The sequence below is a fragment of the Homalodisca vitripennis genome, chromosome 3 (genome assembly GCF_021130785.1).
Source record: "Homalodisca vitripennis isolate AUS2020 chromosome 3, UT_GWSS_2.1, whole genome shotgun sequence".
NCBI classification, from domain to species: domain Eukaryota; kingdom Metazoa; phylum Arthropoda; class Insecta; order Hemiptera; family Cicadellidae; genus Homalodisca; species Homalodisca vitripennis.
In genome coordinates this window covers 192972067-192995980 of record NC_060209.1, presented here as the reverse complement: position 1 = coordinate 192995980, position 23914 = coordinate 192972067, and the positions used below count along the sequence as shown (strand labels likewise).

The 23914-nt window shown below is 32.4% G+C and overlaps 1 protein-coding gene across 1 annotated transcript in view; it reads left to right on the top strand.

Annotated features, from left to right (window-relative positions):
* LOC124358534 (cytoplasmic dynein 2 heavy chain 1) overlaps positions 1-23914 on the top strand; it is a 181093-nt gene that overhangs the window by 88917 nt on the left and 68262 nt on the right. The window contains exons 48-50 of the mRNA XM_046810833.1: positions 1881-2021; positions 5089-5225; positions 7235-7358. Of these exons, the coding sequence (XP_046666789.1) occupies positions 1881-2021; positions 5089-5225; positions 7235-7358 (402 nt within the window). The remainder of the gene's footprint in view (positions 1-1880; positions 2022-5088; positions 5226-7234; positions 7359-23914) is intronic.

Here is a 23914-nt window from a genome sequence, read left to right as displayed (position 1 = left end):
AGCTGGCTCAAGTGAAGTGTACGTTATTTTATAGGAAACAAAATTAACTGCATTTTAATTGTGAATGGCCATCGTGGCAAGTTGTTGATGGTCATTTAAATTTTCAAGATGTATAATAAAACTGTAATCTTGTATGAATCATGAATGAAAATAAATAGGTTTTAATATACTATTATGATTAGTCACACATGAGACAGCCATAGGGTGTGTCAGTGCACCAGCATGTCACGTATGTAGAAGAAGCTGCTATTCGTGTAGATGTTATTGAGACAAACACTCCATGTGATGGACGAACTCTAACTTCCCTTGAAGTATATATCAAGATAAAAGGTGGTGGTAGAGTATTTGTTAAAAGCTCTCATACTAAATTTATCGGAAATGAAAATGGGAACATATTGGACAAAATCTGAAGTAGTTGCGAATGGACGTTCTCAGTTAGTGAAAATAGCAGTAAGTGAGATCTATTTACTTCTTATCCTCAGAAATGAACTTAATTACTATCTGCCTTCTTTTAGTTCTTTGGAGATTGATATCCTCTTTTGAATGTTTCCCGGGAATGCTAAAACACGTTATAATATTAATGGAACGAAATGAGAGGAGTCTAACAGAATTGAATATAATTACAGCTCTATCATTTGATGAAATGATAATGGTAAGCAGACAAATTTGCTTTGAACTTAAGAACAAAATAATATTTAGGCCCACCAGCATGGACAGATAATTATGTCATTATCACATTATTTTTGATTGTGAGAAGCTTAAGGTTAGGACAAGAACCATATTTAGAACCTCATAGCCAGGTAATGACTTCGACCCCAGTATTTTACAGAATCTCATTGAAGACACAGGGGTAGGCAAGCTCTAACTATTGCAATTTTAGATGCGCAATGAGCATTGACACTTTGGAAACTATGAGTCTTTTATACCCGACTTTTCAATGTAATCTAATGGTAAGGGGATTACCACCCAATGGAAACAGCCTATTTATTTTGATCGTGATAAACCTACGAAAAAAATACCTTACTGGGTGTAATTTTTTCCTTAGAAGAAGCCGTTTTTAAGGTCATAACAGTTCCGATATGGTAGTATGGAAAGAACTCAATATATTCCTTTCAAACCCTACCATCCAAATCCAATAGTGACAGAATACGGATATTCATATTTGCAGATTTAGCTCATTTACTAAAAATAGCTAGAAATCATTTTATAGGCAAAGGGTTTGTGGTGTGTGGTATTCACCAAGTAAATATTGTATGCACTGAATAATTTTAAGAATTTAAAGACAAATTTATGATCTGAAAGTAAGCTATATGATGAAAAAACATCTATATGTGAAAAAGGAACAAAATTTTAAATTTGTTGAACAATTTTTTTCATGAAAAGAAAAATTGAGGATTTGAAGTTCACTTTGTGTTTACAGATGAAAATTTTAAAAATTTTGATAATTTTAAATTTCATTGGTGGTATATTGAAACAAACCAAAACTTGGAGACTATCACCCGTAAGAACATCAGAAATACCTCACAATTTTCACTTCCTATACACCACCTCAGTGTCTCAAGAAGAAGCCAACTCACTAAAGGAGCAGTCTACTTTAGTAAGCTGCCTGATTAACCCAAGCATGTCAATGGAAAACACTTCAAAAAGCAACTTGTGAAATGGTTTGAACATCACCCATTCTACATCATGGGTTTGACTGTGACAGGAGTTTCTGGAATGGAGAAAATGTGTTAATTGTTTTTGACACCAACACCATACTCTATAGTTGTGTGAGTAAAAAATAATTTAGACTTTGACTTTGTACACTGCATAATTTCTCTGCCAGCATTTTTAGTTTACCTCTTGCAATGTTTCTAACCATGGCCCACTGCTGTCCACAGCTCTGCATGGTCGTGACCAGTAGCAGTGGGAGAGTCTATCGTCCAGCTCGCACAGAACATCTTATCTTACATCTGAAGAACGTTAACTTGGTCACCAGAGACAAGTGGGGTTCCAACATGCTGATGGCCTGGCTGCAACAGGTACACTTCTCTTGGTTATTTTCTTGTTTTAAACTTAACATAATACAATTCCAAATAAAATTTTCAATTCCTGTGTATAAAATTTTTCCGGATATTTAACATCGATCAGTGTTACAGAAAACCCAATTTGTTTTTTTTTTTTATTACTGAATAATGGCAACAGTCTGGAAAATCCTCTTTTCTTCACAATCTATCCATCATCAAAAATAAACTTTAAACAACTTTAAGATGGACGAGTTTTAAGATGCTGAATAAATGAGGAGAGGAAGTTGGAGAAAAAGGGATGATTTAATATTATAATAATAGTTATTACCATTTTACAGGAAGCATTGACAAACTCATATATATATATATATATATATATATATATATATATATATATATATATATATATAAAAGAGACAGAGTCAAAACAGTTTTCTTATACACATCTTTTACATATATTTTATAATATTAAAATGTTCAAACATACTACAATGTAAAAGTACTGTTTTACAAAATAGAGGATTACAAACGATAAATATAAATTACAAAATTAAACAATGTAGAAATTTATATTTGGAATACTGAACTTTCTGACAGATCACAAAATTTATTTTTGATCAACCATTCATACAGTTTTATTGTAAAAAGTTTTGTTGGGTACTTCTGAATTACGAAAGTATTACTTTTGAATATTATTTTCATTTATTTAGTGGATTAATAGAATACGGGGTGTATAAAAATTACCCAGTTGTAACGTACAATATTATTGAAACAAATGTCACCCAGTAACCAAAACAACACTATAAACACAGCACTATAGTTGCTATAGTCGTGGTCTATAGTTTCAAAAACCCTCCCTAGATTAAAACTTAAATGCAGATTACAAGCTGCAGTAGCATCAGAGATCACCTTTGTGCAGTTTTGAAACTTTCAAAGTCCCCAGTCTGTTTATGTGAAGACAGTTTCAAAACAAATACAAAGTCTTGTCAGCCCTTTAAATAATTTTATTTACAAAAGTATATATAGCACAAGATTAAGATTAACATTTGAATAAGCAGTACTTGATATAGTTTTAGGTCCGTGTAGCTGAGCTCGACATAAGCATCATGAATAGCCTTGCCGACGTCCAAGCGAACTTTGATCTCCTCCCATACTTTGATCAATACTTCTGGGGTAACTGATTCAATCGCAGCTCTGATTCATTGCCATAAGTGTTCATATACAAGCGTTATGATGATGCATATTTTCAAAAAAGTCTCCTCACTAAAAACAATTCAGTTGATAAAATGTTATCCAGTCCATTTTCATACAGAATAACAACAGCACAGTTATACCTCTTTAATTTGTCATCTGACTTCAAAGCCCTAAATAGTTGAAGTTTATAACCATTACATTTTAAGTATTTTCTCAAAAACTGTTCGTATACTTAGATACACTCAACTCACGACCATATTTCCGCACAAACTTTTTGGACTGTTTTGAATGTTCTTGATGGTTTCATCTCCTGTTTTTTTAGCCTACCTGTCCACGTTGTGTTCAATAAGTTTTCTGCTTCCTTAAACTTCTCATCCCATCGATAAATACTGCGTCGCTCAGAGGGATCATCATGGAACAATCGACGACACTCACGTAGCACTGAAAACAACAAATTATTCTTTGCTATCCACAAAATACACTGAACCTCTATTAGCAAAGTTACCATAATGACTATTTCGTAAAACCATTCGCCACACATTACGAGATGACAGCAATGGATAACTTAACTAATGAAAACAAAACTATATAAACAGCTGTTTTAATTTACATATGTTCCAAAGACCTGTGATAAATAAATAGAGTAACTATAATGAATTAAAAGTGTGACATGACTTTGTGGAAACACTGTATAGCAGTTTAAAATTGGATCATTCTCTTTGAACCATCATGTATGGTAAAGTCGTCATATGTCAGCATCGTATATCTACAGAAATATTATTATAACCATTATTTAATTTAATCATTATAAATATTATTCAAACATTCTAAAATACACATTCCAGTTCAGTAATTTCACTCCCTAAATTATAACACATTAATGTCCTAATATCTCTGAATAGGCTATGTAATGATTCTATGCAATTTCAATATGCTAAATCTGTTTCCGTACTGAGACATTGACTGCATCCTAAACTGGTGTAGAGTACGATAAGCGGACCCGGTTTTTTATATAGATTATTACAATCATCGATACTTAATATTCATTTATCGAATACGCGTTTATAAATTATATCAACATATCTATAGCCAGAATAACAATCATATTTTAAATTAAAATAACCTAATACAACGCACATAGTAATAATCTTATAAATAATAAATGAGCTCTAACGATCAAACAAACTAGTAGAATCGGAATTAGGAAAAACTCATAAATAATAGTGAAATGATAACAACATAAAAAACATTTATAACAGGAAATACGAAAATAAGTAATTATTTATATGTTTTCTGCTGTATAAAGATGGTTAATCGTTATCGAGAAGTTGTTAAATCATCTTCTCTAGAAAACCGTACTTCTCTTCTGCACAGATACTCACAGAGATGATCTGAAAGCAGGTCGGCTGATATGCCACTTTTTAAACTTCGTTTCACGGACTTCTCCACGAGCTTTCAACTGTCTGTTATTATCTATAAAAGAAAATACGATTATCATATGAAAAGGTGATTATAGTTGATACAAGTTAGTTATTGTTCAAAATCAGTATCGGTTAGTTATGTCGAAAGTTATAATTGAATAATATCGCCTGTCTATATTATCGATATAAAAAACCGAGTCCGCTTATCGTACTCTACCCCTAAATTGTATTAAACCTTTTGTATTTAATAAAATCTTTCATTAATAATAATCATATGTACTCTATAGTCTAATTTAATTTAAAAGGAGGACATTTTTGAAAATTCAAAAATTATTTTTAACTCGAAGAAAAATATGCATGCTGCTAGCGCTATAAATGCGTAGTCTTTCTGCCCTCCAATTCACGCAGAAAAATAAACTATTGCATTGAAATTATACCTGTAATGAACTATGAACTAACGATTCCAGGTGTTGACCTACGGAGGTTTTTATGACACAGACCTGGAGTGGGCCGGCCTGGAGGGGGTTCAGTTTGTATTCAGCTTATCCTCCAGTGAGGCCATCAGTCCTCGGTTCTTGGCTCTGAACCTCGTCTACAGCCTCAGGTAATAATGAGATAGTAGAACAACATTAGCTGAAGGCATAAGGAACTATGACTTTCGTACCAACGTGTAACAAGTGTTTTTATCCTGACCGAATATTTATCACACATATTTAATCCCTTTGTGATAGTAAATTTCATTAATGATGAGTAAGCAGATTCTATGGTTTCAAATTTAAGAAGATAGTGTTGAAAGTTTAATTTATATTATTGCATTCGATGATGAACACACATAATGTCCCATCCTGGCCATCTAGGGTCTGTTCTGACTGGTTCACCATTTTAACCTGATTCCAGTGGCCTCCTATTCTATAATTCACAGTCCGTGTTTCCTCCCTCTTGCTTATTGCTCTGTGCTGTCCACTTTCCAATGATCCCTTGCTTAAATCATTATTTTGTAACCAATACCATAGAGGTTATAGTTGTAATGTTGCCACTATTATGATACACTATAAGTAATGAATTCTCCCACTCAACCACACAAAGTTAAGATTTATCTGAGAAAATAATGTAAATGGCTGGTATAAATATTATAGTAATTTACTTAGATTAAAAGTTTTTAGAAATTATGGGTTTTGCCAACAAGTCCCACTGGACTTGGAAAAACTTAAATTTGTAAGGAAATGTTGTAATTGAATAAACAAAATAGATAAGCAAATATACAAGAATAAACATTGAATACGAAGATTATTTGAACATGACTACCTTTAAACCATATTGAGACACAATATTGTCATTTTTTACATATAGATATGAACTTGTTGAAACAAATTATTGCAAGGTATGTGATTACATCCACCATTCTAGAAATTAATCCACTGTGGACAAATTTGTTTGACCGGCATGTCCTAGCGGGCATGAATTAAGTTTTGCATCGGCATCAGAACTGTAATACCGAGCTACACCGAACCGTCCAGTGTTTATACCTACCTAACTTACTTGAATATTGAACTGGATTCTTGTACATATGATAACATATTTTCATCTATAAACTTAAAAAACATACATATTGTACTATTTTTCATGGATTCTTGTAATATTTCATATTGCACTAACTAGCACTGTATAATTTATATTGATAAAATTCGGACAATCATAAGTTTTTTCATTTTTATACATGCAACCAATTTCATGAAATGCAAAACCAGATGCTGTAAATTCAGTTTATTCTCCAAATTCTACAAAAAACTGTGATCTACAAATATGTACAAACATATTTTATAAAACTAACGAAAACCCGTTGTTGAAGTTATTCAGTAGACTAATAACAAGGCTCACACAGTCTACAAGACATTAATGAAACTGTTATCAGGTAAAAATTAAAAAGCAGATCGCTTTGTGACCTAAGCCCGTCACTGTAACGCTAGGCTCAGCTACTGCATGACGAGATATTTCGTCACTGTACCGCTAGGCTCAGCTACTGCATGACGAGATATTTCGTCACTATGCCGATAGGCTCAACTATTACATGACGAGATATTTCGTCACTGTGACGCTAGGCTCAGCTACTGCATGACGAGATATTTCGTCACCGTGCCGCTAGGCTCAGCTACTGCATGACGAGATATTTCGTCACTGTGACGCTAGGCTCAGCTACTGCATGACGAGATATTTCGCCACCGTACCGCTAGGCTCAGCTACTGCATGACGAGATGTTTCGTGAAATTATAAGATAATTTGTTATATGAGAGACTACTACGAGTGTAATTCAGTAATTAGATAATGTGATGCAGTAGAAGAGACCTGGCTAGCTGGCCTTTTGAGACTCGGTTGTATATATTCGTTTCACAAGCAGGTGTCTCTAATATTGTTCGTGTCCTTGAATTGTGTTTGTTCACCAACAATTCCATATTAGTAGATAGTAGGCTATTTTGTGGATATTTTATAAAAAACAACAATTTATTTTGGAATGTATTTGAATATCCCAGGTCTCTTTTCTCTGGCTTGCTAAGGATGAAATTGATATATCACAATGTGACTTCTCGGATCTGACCTATGATGTTTTGGTCGTAGTTGTCCAGGCCAAGCGGAGCTCAAGACGATCTACAGAGAGATGACCAGATCTATACTGCCAACCAGCAAGAACACTAAGATGGCCTCCACCCTGGCTAATACCATGGTCAACATTTACTTAGAGGTGAGTTCAATAGTACGTGCACATTGACAGCCGTGGAACTATGTATTCTCGAAACCACGTTCTATGCAAGAACAAGCAATAACCTTGAAAGACGAGGCAGTATTCACCACTATTGAACCAGGAATGCTGGTACTTATGACTTACCCGCCCACCGTCTTAACTTCCTCAAGAAAAAGCCATCATACATTGGCACAAAGTTCTGGATTTTTCTGCCAGCACATATCGACCAACTGGACATTAAAATCCTTCCATTGAGGACTTATGAACTGCCCGATGGACCGCCCATTCCATTCAGTGCAGGATTTCATGAGGTGGAAGGAGGAGTATAACCCCTAAATAGAAGAACGAACATGTCAATCGCTATGAAAACATACAAACACAAATACAAACACACACACCCTTGTGTGTACAGGGAGAGAAGCAAACGTTAAATTTTAGTATTAAAATTTGTTTAGTCCAAACATTAATTACATCTATAAATTATAAAATAAATACTTTTAACATTTGTAACTGAAACTAATTTGGCATTTTCATTTTATAAAGGTCTTTTTTGTTCGTGTCTAAAACTTTTTAACTATAAGAATAGATGTTCCTATTTTATCTGAGCAGAATCGAGTCAGTCCAGTAAGGTTCCTCAGGCCGAAATATAATTACTTCTTATAAGTGTGTTAGAATACCGTGAACATTTCTCTAGTTTCCAAAGTTTTTTCTTAAATTTCCCTACCTACACTTTTATATCACGTTGAATCCGAGGTCTCCCTACGAAGCAGTACACAAGCACCATGCTGTATTAAATTTCGCTGAACGTTTATTTTGAGCTAATGTACCATCTCCAGATCTAAATGTTCTAGATATTTTAAAAATTAGTGAATGAAGGAGTAATTTCAAACAAACGTTCGTATTATCGTAAACAAATGAGAAAATACATAATTATTTATTACTGCAACACAAACCTGGCGTTATCCATATAAGCTAGCATCCTGTTAAAATGAATTTCATCTCATTGTACATTCCAGCACCTCATTTTTCTTTTTAACCTATGAATAACAAAGAAATAATATCCTTCAAAAGAGGGATTAGAAATATACTTTCAAAATAAGTAGTATTTGTACATTTGCAGCTTTTGTAATATCTAACACGTTTGCAGTACCAATATTTGAGGATGATTTCTAAACAAAGTTACGTAAACTAAAATTCAATAGAAGTTTTTGGAAAACATGATAAAGTAAAACATTAGTACTAAATATCAAAACATGTTCTTACTAACCTACATAAGAAATTTATTTTTAATATGACCGTAGCCATATGATCGTTCTTCTCCCTCTTTCTTAGAAGGTTTTTGGTTGACCTAAGTCTTTTTCTTGAGATCGTCTTGCCTGTTGCCTAGATTATTTTTGGTCAACAATTAAATATCCATTAACTAAAAGTAATATATCGATGGCTTACTTGTAAAACCTCGTAAGTCCAAATTTTGTCATTATTTCAAAGAATGGCAGTATGAAGGTTGCAGTTATTTTACTTGTTTAATAGATTAAATAAGATACTGAAAAGTACACACTAGGCCAACGGTTTTCAGTTCCACAAATGTTACTTTAGGTACAAAACTGCAAATCAAAATGGTGAGCGAATCATACCATTCTGTCCCCCCCCCTGCCAACAATTTTTAATCAGCCAGAACTCCTATTTGTAGTTTCACCATAAGGAATTAATTACAAAAAGAAAAATCTCGTTCTTATACTTTGTACTAAAATGCAATTTCAGACGTAAAGCCGTGAAATATTATTTACAGAAATCATCAATTATATAAATTGAAGATACTTTATTTAAATAATGTAATCTATAGACATAATAATGTAATGTGTTCATTGTTAATTGCATTACCTGACAATGCATAGCTTGTTCTGATTTGTTTAATTTGAAAATATTGATAATGATTTAAATTAGGTATATATGAAAATAAAAAAAATGTTGGGAGGCAATATCCTACAATAATGAGCATTTTATAGCGCTTTGAGAGTTAGTACTGTTATTGAAACGAAAACAGTAATATTATCGACATGCCCTATTAATCATAACAGTAACAGATTCAAACCAATTTATTTTGTATATATATATATAATTTATTATTGCCATAAATCTAAACTGACATAAAAATAATTATGTTAGTTGTGCATTTAAAATACGCGATATTGGGATATTATGGCACGGAAAATAAGAGGGACGGGCGGTATCATAACTCAATGGAGCCAGTACCTCTTTGGCATAATGTTACGAAACAAGCGAGCGCAGTGAGCCTCTGGCATAGAAAATAGTATCACAAACCAATGTACCAGACACGACGTGCAGTTTATGGGAAATTGAGAAAGCGAGGTGGGAGCTTGAGTTTGATATTCATTGGTAAGGGATTTTGACCAGGTTTAAAAATTGTATATTATTTCGAAACTGAACCAATTAAATAGGGTAATACATGAACATAAATAGGGATTAAAGACCTGAACTCTACCGAATTTACAGATTTCTATACTTATCAAGAATAAAATTGGAGAATATGAATTAGAACAGCCACATGCCTGGTAGCCCACAAAACAAGATGGTGTTTCTTTTATGTATTTAACTTAGTTTGGAATATTTTACATGTGATATTTTGGACAATGTCCCCTCCAGTTTACAAAATATCATAGGAGTCCTTTTCATTCATTATCTTATAAGATCGTCTAATAAGAAAGCTTACAGTCCCTGAATATGGTGGTTCTAAAATACATCTCTTTGGCCATCTATTAAAAAAGCATAGAATGTTGTATGAAAGTTCGAACTAGAACACCTTGCAATGACCGTCCCCTGTCAAGCAACTTAAAAAGTATACGCCTATGACGTCCGTGTTATTGAGACAGAAATTGTGAAGTCTCAGGTAAAACTGCTAGTAAGAAAAATTAATTGTATTATTGTTTTTAGAGCAATTTAACTTGTACTATAATTATTACACAAAAACCGCTATTATTAATTTTTTTTAAGATGAAATAACACTGTGGAATTGACGGCCGTATTTTGTGCTAATTGTTTATGTTATTGAGTGTATCATGAAACGTCCAAATACTACTTAAGTGTACCACAAAATAATAACTTAAAAACATATAAACTATAACTAGTAAATCTTTCATAATGCATAATTCAAAATAACGTTTTAAAAATTATTGTTATTAATACCATCATCAAATTAATTTCCAATAATTTTACTTGGTTATATAATATGATGTACAACCTGAAGAAATTTACAAAAATACTATTTCGTACTTTTTTCGTTACCTATTTCTGACTAAGACATATAAATTAAAAAATACTTCTTTAAAACGTGTCTGATTTACTATTAAAAATAAAAGAATTTTAACTGTATTAAAGGGTCCAATTATAAAAGATATCCTGAGATAATAAAAAGCAAGAATGTGTTTAAATAGTTTTGTTAGCCTCTATGTGCATGTGAATCGCCGCCACCATCGGGGGTTAAACAGCTCTCAGCTAGACTCTCCGCTACATTCTAGCCTCGCCGCTCCACTATGTTTTTACCCTTACACAAGTCATATCTGCGTATAAAAGCACGCGATATAAGTTTCCAAGTTTCTGTCGAGACCGGCCTGAGTACGTCTTCACATAATATGACTTTTTAAAGTTTCAATGTTCTCACTTGAATTTACCAGGCTTTTAACTTCTTACAGATAACTTTCAGCATCCAACATGTTGCCGGAAAATAAGTAACCATTATGTACTATACTAGTATTATATACCACAAAGTTAACTAAAGTACAATACGACAATGGCGTTAAAATTATTTTGTGGTGAAATTAATTTATCTAATCCACCAATTCAAGGAGCCATTCTTATCCCTACAAGGGATCTAAACTCAGAACAATTAGAACATTCATTTTGTCACTGTAAATACTATTTCTTAAACTTCATTATTTTGTTTCTTTGGTCTTGTACATTCCTTTAAAGTAATATAATATTTTCTATTTTAATAGTTTACTAAACTCTATTTTCTACTTGTAACTTATCATTTGTTAAGTAAGAAAATGGTGCTATAAATATTAGTAATTTTATATTCAGAAGAGTGTAATAGAGTGTAATTATCAGGGTATGTAGATCAAATATTACAGACTTATTATTTTATATGAACCTTTCTTTATAGGTAGGATAAAATTAAGCACATTGATGATAATTATTATATCTGTCTCTAGGATTTGACTAAAAGGACTTTAATCGCTTTAAAAGAATCGTAATACAATACACAATACCATAACCAAACAAAACATGGTCTCTAAGGCATCACTCATGTGAACAAAATGTTTCAAACTGTTTTGAAATAATAAAAAATCTGGTACTTTATTATATCACAATGTATTATATCACAATGACTGTAAAGTTTAGCACTTTAATTTTAGCTTATTCCTCGCTGAAATAAAATAGTTTCAATTGTTTCTGAAATCGTAGTTTTTACATAAATCTATTCCAAATAAGATGCCACAGAGATAAAATGAAATAAAAATGGGATGAAAATAGAAACAAAATGGAAACGGAAACCGAATCGAAAACAGGGACGGACACGGAAACGGGAAATGGAAAAGAAGTGAAAATGAATTGATAATGGAGTAAAAATGAAAGTGAAATGAAAATGAATTAATTGAAGATGAATGAAGTGAAAAGAATGAAGTGAAAATGAATGAAGTGAAGATGAATGAAGTGAAGATGAATGAAGTGAAGATGAATAAAGTGAAGTGAAAATGAAGTGAAGTGAGATGGAATGAATGAAATGAAGATGAATGAAGTGAAAATGGATGAAGTGAAAATGAGTGAAGTGAAGATGAATGAAGTGAAAATGAATGAAGTGAAAATGAATGAAGTGAAGATGAATGAAGTGGAAATGAATGAAGTGAAAATTAATGAAGTGGAGATGAGTGAAGATGAAATGAATGAAGTGAAGATGAATGAAATGAAAATGAAAGAATTGAAAATGGATGAAGTGAAAATGAGTGAAGTGAAAATGAGTGAAGTGAAGATGGATGAAGTGAAGATGAATGAAGATGAAATGAATGAAGTGAAGATGAATGAAGATGAAATGAATGAAGTGAAGATGAATGAAGTGAAGATGAATGAAGTGAAGATGAATGAAGTGAAAATGAATGAAGTGAAAATGAATGAAGTAGAAATGAGTGAAGATGAATGAAGTGAAGATGAATGAAGTGAAGATGAATGAAGTGAAGATGAATGAAGTGAAAATGAATGAAGTGAAGATGAATGAAGTGAAAATGAATGAAGTGAAGATGAATAAAGTGAAAATGAATGAAGTGAAGATGAAATGAAGATGAATGAAGTGAAAATGGATGAAGTGAAAATGAGTGAAGTGAAGATGAATGAAGTGAAAATGAATGAAGTGAAGATGAATGAAGTGGAAATGAATGAGGTGAAAATTAATGAATTGGAAATAAGTGAAGATTAAATGAATGAAGTGAAGATGAGTGAAGATGAAATGAATGAAGTGAAGATGAGTGAAGATGAAATGAATGAAGTGAAGATGAGTGAAGATGAAATGAATGAAGTGAAGATGAGTGAAGATGAAATGAATGAAGTGAAGATGAGTGAAGATGAAATGAATGAAGAGAAGATGAATAAAATGAAAATGAAAGAATTGAAAATGGATGAAGTGAAAATGAGTGAAGTGAAGATGAATGAAGTGAAGATGAATGAAGATGAAATGAATGAAGTGAAGATGAATGAAGTGAAGATGAATGAAGTGAAGGTGGATGAAGATGAATGAAGATGAAATGAATGAAGTGAAGATGAATGAAGTGAAAATGGATGAAGTGAAGATGAATGAAGTGAAGATGAATGAAGTGAAAATGAATGAAGTGAAGATGAATAAAGTGAAAATAAATGAAGTGGAAAAGAGTGAAAATGAAATGAATGAAGTGAAGATGAAATGAATGAAATGAAGATGAATGAAGTGAAAATGGATGAAGATAAAATGAAGATGAAATAAAAATAAAATGAAATGAGTGAAATGAAAATTAAATGAACACGGAATGAATACGGAACGAAGACCGAACTAAAACGAAACGAAGACGCAATGAAATCGGAATTAATATTAAAATAATTGATTTCCGATAGCTGCTTTTGATAACATACACGTTAACTAGTACCGGAACAATAAATTAAACGGAAACGAGAACAATACGTACATGGAAACGTGAACGAATAAATTACCCGATATTCCCTATATGGAAAACTTAGTTTGTCTTAGACATATCGAGCGAAAAGATACCTAAAATAATATTTTTTGTGTCTTTTATATATTTATTTATAGTATCTATACAGACAGAAATTAATATTTTAAGCTTTTAATGTTATATATTTCACCGGAAGAATTCAAGTACAAATAGGTAAGTCGACCAACCAGTGGATATTGTTGTTGCCTACAGTAAAGATGGCCACCACTCTCAATCAAACATCTGTATTAATAAACTAACTGTTATTCGAGGATTTCACGCAGTTTTAAAAATTTAAATTTTGTATACTAGTTATTTGTCTGGCGAATCTTGAATTTATTTACCTACAGATCACTTTCCTCTCAGTTCAGCGCCTAATCTGAGTTTGATTTCTAGAATCGGGTTATTTAAAATAGTTACAAAAACGTCCGTGACAAAGAAGCGTCGGTTACAAAAGAAGCTCAAAATGAACTCCAAGCATCTTTTGGGTATGTTTGAACCCCTTATCTTCCCTTCTTTTCTTCTTTTTTGAATGTACTAATATCCCCCCCAAATGACGAAGAGTATAGATTAAAATCCCCGAAAAGTTGTGTTAAACCTTTTGTAACCACAACGATATCAAATGTCCGAAGTCCTGTTATCCTGTCAAACCTTCCATCTCCAACAACAAACTTCAAACAAAGAAAATAAACTCTTTGTCTAGATTTGAAATTAGAAGGACATAGACAAACAATTGTACTTGGTGGCAATGTGTTGGTATTTATTTGTTATCTTTGTATTTACGAATCGAATACATGTATTTTCTAAACATCAGAGAAAGGAAAGTTATTAAGTATACACAATGTTATGTCGACACATCGAAAGACACAGAGATAAAAACTAAGGAGCTTAAAATAGGTGATAGCGATAAATCGTCACCGAATTTCTCGTATATCGCTAGCAACGAAATGCTAGAGCACCGCAGCTTTGTGGCATTTCTTGCAAATACTGCTAGTGACAATAAAACTTCGCACTTTTTGTAAGGGTTAAATACAGTACTACAGTTGTCTATTTGGTTTGAAAATAGACTAGTTAATCGGAAATTTTCGACCGGGAAAACCGAGAATAAACCGGGAATTTGAAAAGAGGTTTTGAGTGGCCACCCGTGACAGTTTCAAATGAAGTTTGACGATTCGGCTGAAACATCTGCTTACATTTCATTTTTTAATACTAGTTGTTACCAGCGGTATTACTCACAACTTTTTAAATCGAAGTCCCAAGCCTACTTCGCTAAAACACTGATGATGTAATATGATATTTTTAAATATAAGTAAGCATTCATCGAATAAGTATTATTTGACTGTTCATGCTTAAGAGGATCAGAGTGTCTTTTATATAAAATTATTTAGAGCATTTAAAATCCGAATTATTTTATTACCGTCGTCTACCACAGCTGAATTAGCTTTTTCGTCTCGACCAAGCAAATTAATATAAACATAGGTCACACACATAAAAGGTCACCTTTTAAAAACGTTTATCTCCAGCCCTTGTAATCTACGCCCGTTCTAATATATTTTCGGTTCCATAGTTGTTTTTTCCTTGTTTTCTCTATGAATTATAAGTATTATATATTTTGGTGTATATAAATGCACACAAATATAATGTAGGAAGGACTGAAAACTCCACTTCAGTGAAAAGGGGTCTATTTCCGGCTCTTACAATTTTTTTCTGTCTAAAATTTCAAGTGCCTTAGTTTGCTATACTGTACCGATGAAGAAAATATACACACAAACTTAGGACACAAACCTACTACGGTCGAAAACATTTGTACACTTGGCAGTTTGAATTTACTTCTAGTCTAATGTGTTTACTGAGTCAAATTCGAGTTTGCCTTAATATTCCGACCAAGGGAATAGATATATCTGTAGGTCTCAGAAACCTACTTCTACTTTCGGCTCCTTTAAACTTCATTCGGTCTAAGATATATCCAGTGCCACAGTTGAGTTTTACCTTATTGTCTCGATGAAGAAATTATACATACATGATTAGAACTAAGAATGTCATTACGGTCAAAAACATCTATTTCCAATAGGAACATACGACTGAAAACGCCCTATCTTGTATTTTGCAGTATCTGCTTCTATTCCTAACCTAAACTATTTACTGTTACTTTCGTATTGTAAACTTTGTAAACTATTAGATTATTGTAGGCTTAAACTTAGATAAAACTAGTTTTTGATGTCAAAGCGTTTAACAAAAAAGAATTAAACCAGCGAAGAAAGCATAAGACGAGCTCAAGAATAGTTCTGTGCCAGGATTATGTCGAAAACTAGCTGTTACCCGGGACTTGGCACGGTATTTTCAAAATGTTGCTCTTATACTTCTTATTAAAGTCAATTATGCTGTAATATGACCAATTCAGTGTTCAATCGTAAATAGGAATTACGTTGAAATCATTTGAGTGTCAATGGTTAAGGGTTCCAGACTTCAACTAGACTCTTATGTAATTTTTTGCACGTGTCAAAGCATTTCTTGTTAAAATTAGCATTTTAAAGTAAAAATACCTTTCCGTGGTAATTTGAGTCACTGGTTAATTTCTAATGCACTGTAAATACTCTTATAATAGTGTTAAATATCCAACTACAATGAAAAAACCTGTGAAATTTCTCACACCACTTCTCTTGTGGTTGATATCCTTGATCCTTGATATTTTTGAATGTAATTTTAACAGTGGCTTGTGGTAAAACAGAGAAATGTATACTGTCGCATTGTTTTTTACAGTACATTACTGATCAAATACAGTAAATAGTGCTATCTAATCAATTCAACATGTAAAACTGCGTTTCGACTAAAATCCCTAATAATTGTCTATTTTGGCAAAGTTTTGTCACAGTGATGGATGGTAAAATGTACTTTAAACTCTTTGTACTTTAAAGGGTAACACTTTTTCAGCCTTTCCTATTATTTGTATACAAGCCCTTTCCGCAAACATAAAAATTACTCGTTTAATATTAACTGTGGTGGAGCCAACACCTCATGTTTACACAGTATTTTATGAGCATTGAGACTCGCTGTTTGTTGAGTGCTAGGTTGAGATACAGAGTGCTAGGTACACTTAGGAGTCTGCGATATTTCAGAAGTTATAAATATAATTAAAAAAACGTATTCGTACATTTTGAAAACGTACATGAAGACGTTATAAACGAAATGTTTGTAAAATATGTAAAATTTAAAACACAATACAATTTAAATACTATGTGCAAAATTTGTACTAATATTTATGAGCATATTTATTTATGAGCGTTTGAGACTCGCTGTTTTGTTGAGTGCTAGGTTGAGATACAGAGTGCTAGGTACACTTAGGAGTCTGCGATATTTCAGAAGTTATAAATCTAATAAACAAAAGCATATTCATACATTTTGAAAACGTACATGAAGACATTATAAAACGAAATGTTTGTAAAATATGTAAAATTTAAAACACAATACAATTTAAGTACTATGTGCTAAATTTGTACTAATATTTATGAGCATATTTATTTATGAGCATTGAGACTCGCTGTTTTTTGAGTGCTAGGTTGAGATACAGAGTGCTAGGTACACTTAGGAGTCTGGGATATTTCAGAAGTTATAAATATAATAAACAAAAGCATATTCATACATTTTTAAAACGTACATGAAGACGTTATAAACGAAATGTTTGTAAAATATGTAAAATTTAAAACACAAAACAATTTAAGTACTATGTGCTAAATTTGTACTAATATTTATGAGCATATTTATATATGAGCATTGAGACTCGCTGTTTGTTGAGTGCTAGGTTGAGATACAGAGTGCTAGGTACACTTAGGAGTCTGGGATATTTCAGAAGTTATAAATCTAATAAACAAAAGCATATTCATACATTTTTAAAACGTACATGAAGACGTTATAAACGAAATGTTTGTAAAATATGTAAAATTTAAAACACAAAACAATTTAAGTACTATGTGCTAAATTTTTACTAATATTCATGAGCATATTTATTTATGAGCATTGAGACTCGCTGTTTGTTGAGTGCTAGGTTGAGATACAGAGTGCTAGGTACACTTAGGAGTCTGGGATATTTCAGAAGTTATAAATATAATAAAAAAACGTATTCGTACATTTTGAAAACGTACATGAAGACGTTGTAAACGAAATGTTTGTAAAAAATGTAAAATTTAAAACACAAAACAATTTAAGTACTATGTGATAAATTTGTTCTAATATTTACCGAAGTTTGTATATCTTGTAATGCTATAGTGCGTTACCATATAGGCGAGTGAATTATTTTATACTGTAATTCCATTGAATATTTATTTTACATTTACTTAACATTCAACACATGTTATTAGTATGATAATTCTGAATACATTATATAAATAAATTCTACATTTTTTATTAACTTTCACCCTTTGGTGTCTTAAACAACCAAACCTTTACTAAACTAGAGAGTATGATAAAATTCTAGTTTCCGCATTATGTATTTGAAAGTTATATAATTGGATCATTTTTACATTGTTGTACTTTTTATAGTTTAATTTTTGCCTTAATGAGTAGAATTCAATTTAATATCGAATTAAACTGGTACTATAAGTTACTTTCTAACGTACCTAAAATTCTGAAGGTACTACCAACTTACATGACTATATAATCAAAACCTGCCTCCCATTGATATTTTACTGGAAAAGGTTGGTTTAAAAAACAAGTTATGACAATTTTTATTGTAGAATCCAATATTCAACTACACCATCTGAATCCGAAGTCTCCCTTTGAAACGGTACAAAAGAACCATGCTGGATTAAATTTAGCTGAACTTTTATTTTGAGCTAATGTACCATCTCCAGATCTAAATTTCTAAATATTTTAGAAATTTTTATTTTAAGTTTCAAACTTATATAAAACCCATCTTAGTTGTTTTTACAGAAACAGGTTATTCTGATTTTCGATATATATTTTATTAATCAAGAAACGAATAAAAATGAACTATGAAGTAAATTACAATTACTATACATATATTTTTGCCGTATTTTTATTATGACCACAAGGCAAACTCAGCAACTTCGAGTCGGAAATATAAATTACTTTAACTAGCAGTGGTTATAAAAGTGCAACGTGTTGCATGCAAAGCAGTGGATAACTGCTTGCACTGCAAATGTAAGAGACACCATGGTTTAACTTTTACTATAAATATAATACTATTATGAAACGTATCAAAGTTGTCTTTTGTCAAAAATACTCTTCAGGCTTTTCGAGCTGTCTATGTATATATATGCAGCGGTGTTAATAATGGTATAACCGTTTTGATAGACCTAAGTAAATATAGGCCTCTGCAGCGGTTTCTTTGTAACGTATTGCCTTTGCGTCATTTTTTGAAAATTATATGTAAAAAGGGTCTTAATAAATTAGGAGGGGTATTTGGTAAACGGCATGAAAGCTGTAACCATTTTCCTGTTGTCAATTTCATTCATATACAATACAACCTTCCTAATCTAGAAATTAAGGTAAGTATATACGTGGTTTCAAATCAAACTTATACCCTCGTATGTAAACAGGCCAAAACATCCGCGGAGGATGCTCAGATTCTTAAAGGCATGATCATAACTTAGAAATGGCCTGAGGACGTTTATTTTCCTGTAGCTTAATGATGAATGAAATCACTTAGACCCCGATGGAGCTAATATATAAATTTGGCCCTAGACTTCTACAGGTTGAAAAATACGTTTTAGCCCATTTAAATCTTATTTTCTTACTGTAAGCTTAAAAACCAATCATTGATTGTTTAGGCTTCGGCTTCCCATTGTGCAGACTGGACATATCTATATATATATATATATATATATATATATATATATATATATATATATATATATATATATATATATTATATATATATATAAATGAATGTTTGTATGTATGTCCTTTATAGAATCGTAAACTATTTCACCGATCATTATGAAAATTTGTATGTATATGTATTTTTCGACGGAGAAGGTTTATATGATATGCCTATTGATGTATCTCGCCACCAGGCGGCACTGCAAAAGTTAAAAGTTTTTAAAGCACCTGTACACTACAAACTGCGATTACGAGACAGTTAAGTATATTAAATAGCGAAAAACTATTTGAAGGCGCTAAGCTTTGATGTATATTTGTCTTCAAAATACATTTCTGCTTGAACTTAAAACTTGAGTGTTAGACCACTTTATAATAAAGTACATGCACGTAGACAATGGCTATAAACATACACTTTTGACAGATTTTCTTGATCGTGGCAACAATACAAACTCTACATCGTCGTTGGAAATATAATTCACTTGAACCAGAAGTGCACATGCACGGGCAAAGCTTACGAAAAGCGTGCGACGCCGCGGGAAACAGCTAGTAAAACATAATAAGCGATAAGGGCTTAATTTCATAAAGTAATTTAATTGATGCAAGAGTTTCCTTATCACTTAAATTATAAGAATTATCCACATTTTCTCTGTGACACAAGGGGAGTGAAAAGATTATTAAGCCCTGTGTTGCAGTAAGAAACGGCTTTGTTAGGGCAAAAAAAAACACTGCAAAAGATTATGCCCGAATTTGAGACAAAACCCTTTCTTTAAACACCAAGACTTATTAGAAATAAATTAATTATAATTCAAAGAAACAAGCTGATCTATTTATTGAACTTTGTTAGCAAATCGTGACGTAACTTGTATGTAACAAAATTATATAAATGTTTGCTTTACTAAAAAAATGTATTGCAATTGTTATTAAAACTTTATTTGAAGAAAGAAATATTATTCTAGGTAAAATATTTAAAATCTGTGAACATTTGCTATGTTTTTGTACTCTTACCAAAAATGTTATGAATAAAAAATATGCCTACTTTCGTGTAAGTACTACATAGAGCCCTACCATTTATCACATCAAAACTGGGTTAGCAAAGGATTAAATTACAATGAAATTAATTTGCATACCAGTCCCGTACTTTCATCGACTGTGTATTCAATCAGTCAAAAATTTTAAAAATGGTAGATTAAAAACATCATTAATTGAAGCAGGCATTTTATATCACACAGCCCAATTGCTCACATCACAGTTTAATTGTATGACATTCCCTCTATGAGTTCTTTTCAACGACAGTTCAAGAAAGGAAATTAATACATTGAAGGCACTACTTGAAAATTAGGATTTGAACGATTTGTATGAATCCCAAAATGTTCATGATGCATTACAATACCCTCTTAGAAACAATGACAATGGCCATGTATGCTACTTGCCCCACGGTGAGGATAAAATCAAAGCCAATGTCAAAACAAAGACATTTATAGACAAAGGAGCACTTGATATTAAGGTACAATACGTAAAATGTCTGAAAAGCATCAGCTTATAGGCACTGATCAAGATAAAGAAAAAAAGTCAAAAGCCAAAAAGGACTATGGTCTTCGACTGAAAATGCTAAGGCAGCAGGCGTCAGCAGATTACATTAACAGATCTATTAATAAATGTAAGGCTGTTTGACAGATAATTAATTCTGAAAAATAAATCAATAAACAGCAGAAAACTCTACTAAATCTGGAAGTGGACTACAGAGAAATAAGTAACACAAGGGAAATGGCAGAACACTTCAACCAATTTTTTGACAAACATAGCGGATAAAACACTTGCCAACAACACACATCACATAAAAATAGTCAACAAAATATACGTAAAACCTATGAAAAGCCAACTCACACATCTGCCAGACACTGACAGGAGAAATTAAAAGTATAATCAAGAGCTTCAAGCCCAACACCTCATCAGGAGTTGACGGAGTCTCATCCAAGTAATTACAACAACGCTGTGAAACTCTTATATCACCTCTGATTTGCATAACCAATGTGTCACTATGATTAGGAAAGTTCCCATTGGCCTTAAAACTGGGCAAAGTATATCCTAAGTTCAAAAGCGGAAGTCCAAAGCAAGCCAGTAACTACGGACCAATCTCACTCATTTCAAAACTTTTACAAAGTCACTGAACAAGTTGTACTTAAGAGATTAATGGACCATTGTGAGCGACATATATTACTGACAAGAATACAAATGGTTTCTTAAAAAGGACGATCATTATTAGTTCATTATTGTACTTCGCAATGAAGTGTGGCATGACTTCCGCTCGACCAATCAGAGCACAGACACAATGTTTTGGCCATAAGTCGGGCAACCAAAATAGCTTTGGAAATGCTAACAAAAATGTAAAATTTAAGAGAAAAATTGTTATTGTGGGTTATTCTTAATGCATTGACACACACACATATGCCACCGCCAATTTTGTGTAGGCTTTTTTTTAATGTAGGCTAATAATCCGCAGTACATTATTTTGTGATAAGTTCTGAAACTAGTAATGACAAATATTTCAATTTCCACATTACGCACACTTTCCTCTACTTTCTATGATTAAAATATTGATGTATCATACCTAGGAACCTGCCTAGTTCATAACGAAGCCGACAATGAAAACTTTATAACAATTCGTTATAAAATAGTAAATTATATAGAGTATATATAGTAAATTAGAAAATATCGTTGAAAAAACAGGTCAACAGAAAAAGCTACTTTATTTGTACTATGTACTGATGAATAATATAATAAATATACAGTGCAAAATGAGGAGCGTAGTGCAAATTAAAAAAAAAAAAACAGTTTTTATCTAAATTTTACTACAGTTTACTTTAAACCATCCGAGGCACTATACATTTAATTTGAACGCTTTTATATAGCCAAATTTAATAACATAAGCAGTGGGTGATTACACATACGGTCCTTGTATCCGGTGGGCATTCTTTATATTTAATATTACAGTTTTACTGTCGCTTAAAGAAAAACAGGGAATGTACAAAAACATGCCCCAACGATCAAATATTTCCCGACTACAGTCCGTAAAATAAGAGGGGTGATTTTTACTCTTCCAATTATACCGGTAATTACAGTACCATAAATATCTTATACCCGAAGTAGACGGGTTTTAGTCTAAGTTGTTACAGGAGATCTAAAACTGTGAATATTTTCTTGGACAGTTCATCATCGTAAATGCAACTGTGGAACCGAAAATAACTTAGAGAGGGAGCTAGTTAAAAGGTTTGGAATAAACACATTTGACCGCAGAAAATTTTTCAGTGGTACCTAAATGTATGTATTTTCTTGGACAGTTCATCACCAACTGTGGAACCGAAAATAACTTAGAGAGGGAGGTAGTTAAAAGGTTTGGAATAGACAAATTTGACCGCAGAAATTTTTCAGTGATACCTAAATGTATGTATTTTCTTGGACAGTTCATCACCAACTGTGGAACCGAAAATAACTTAAAGAGGGAGGTAGTTAAGAGGTTTTGGGAATAGACACATTTGACCGCAGAAATTTTTTCAGTGATACCTAAATGTATGTATTTTCTTGGACAGTTCATCACCAACTGTGGAACCGAAAATAACTTAAAGAGGGAGGTAGTTAAGAGGTTTGGAATAGGCACATTTGACCGCAGAAATTTTTCAGTGATACCTAAATGTATGTATTTTCTTGGACAGTTCATCACCAACTGTGGAACCGAAAATAACTTAAAGAGGGAGGTAGTTAAGAGGTTTGGAATAGACAACATTTGACCGCAGAAATTTTTCAGTGATACCTAAATGTATGTATTTTCTTGGACAGTTCATCACCAACTGTGGAACCGAAAATAAATTAGAGAGGGAGGTATTTTAAAGGTTTGGAATAGACACATTTGATCGTAGTAACTTTTCAGTCCGTACCTAAATGTGTTTAATTCTGTTGGACAGTTCATCACCAACTGTGGGAACCGAAAATAAATAAGAGAGGGAGGTATTTTAAAGGTTTGGAATAGACACATTTGATCGTAGTAACTTTTCAGTCGTACCTAAATGTGTTTAATTTTGTTGGACAGTTCATCACCAACTGTGGAACCGAAAATAAATTAGAGAGGGAGGTATTTTAAAGGTTTGGAATAGACACATTTGATCGTAGTAACTTCTCAGTCGTACCTAAATGTGTTTAATTTTGTTGGACAGTTCATCACCAACTGTGGAACCGAAAATAATTTAGAGAGGGAGGTAGTTAAAAGGTTTGGAATAGACACATTTGACCGCAGTAACTTTTCAGTCGTACCTAAATGTATGTATTTTCTTAATCGTCATCAAAAGGCAATCTCAACTAGGGCACTTGAATTATCTTAGACCTCGAGGTGCTTAGATTGAAGGATAGGAAGTATACGCTTTTTGACAAACGAAAGTGTTGAAACCCATGTATTTAACTCGGTTTTACGTT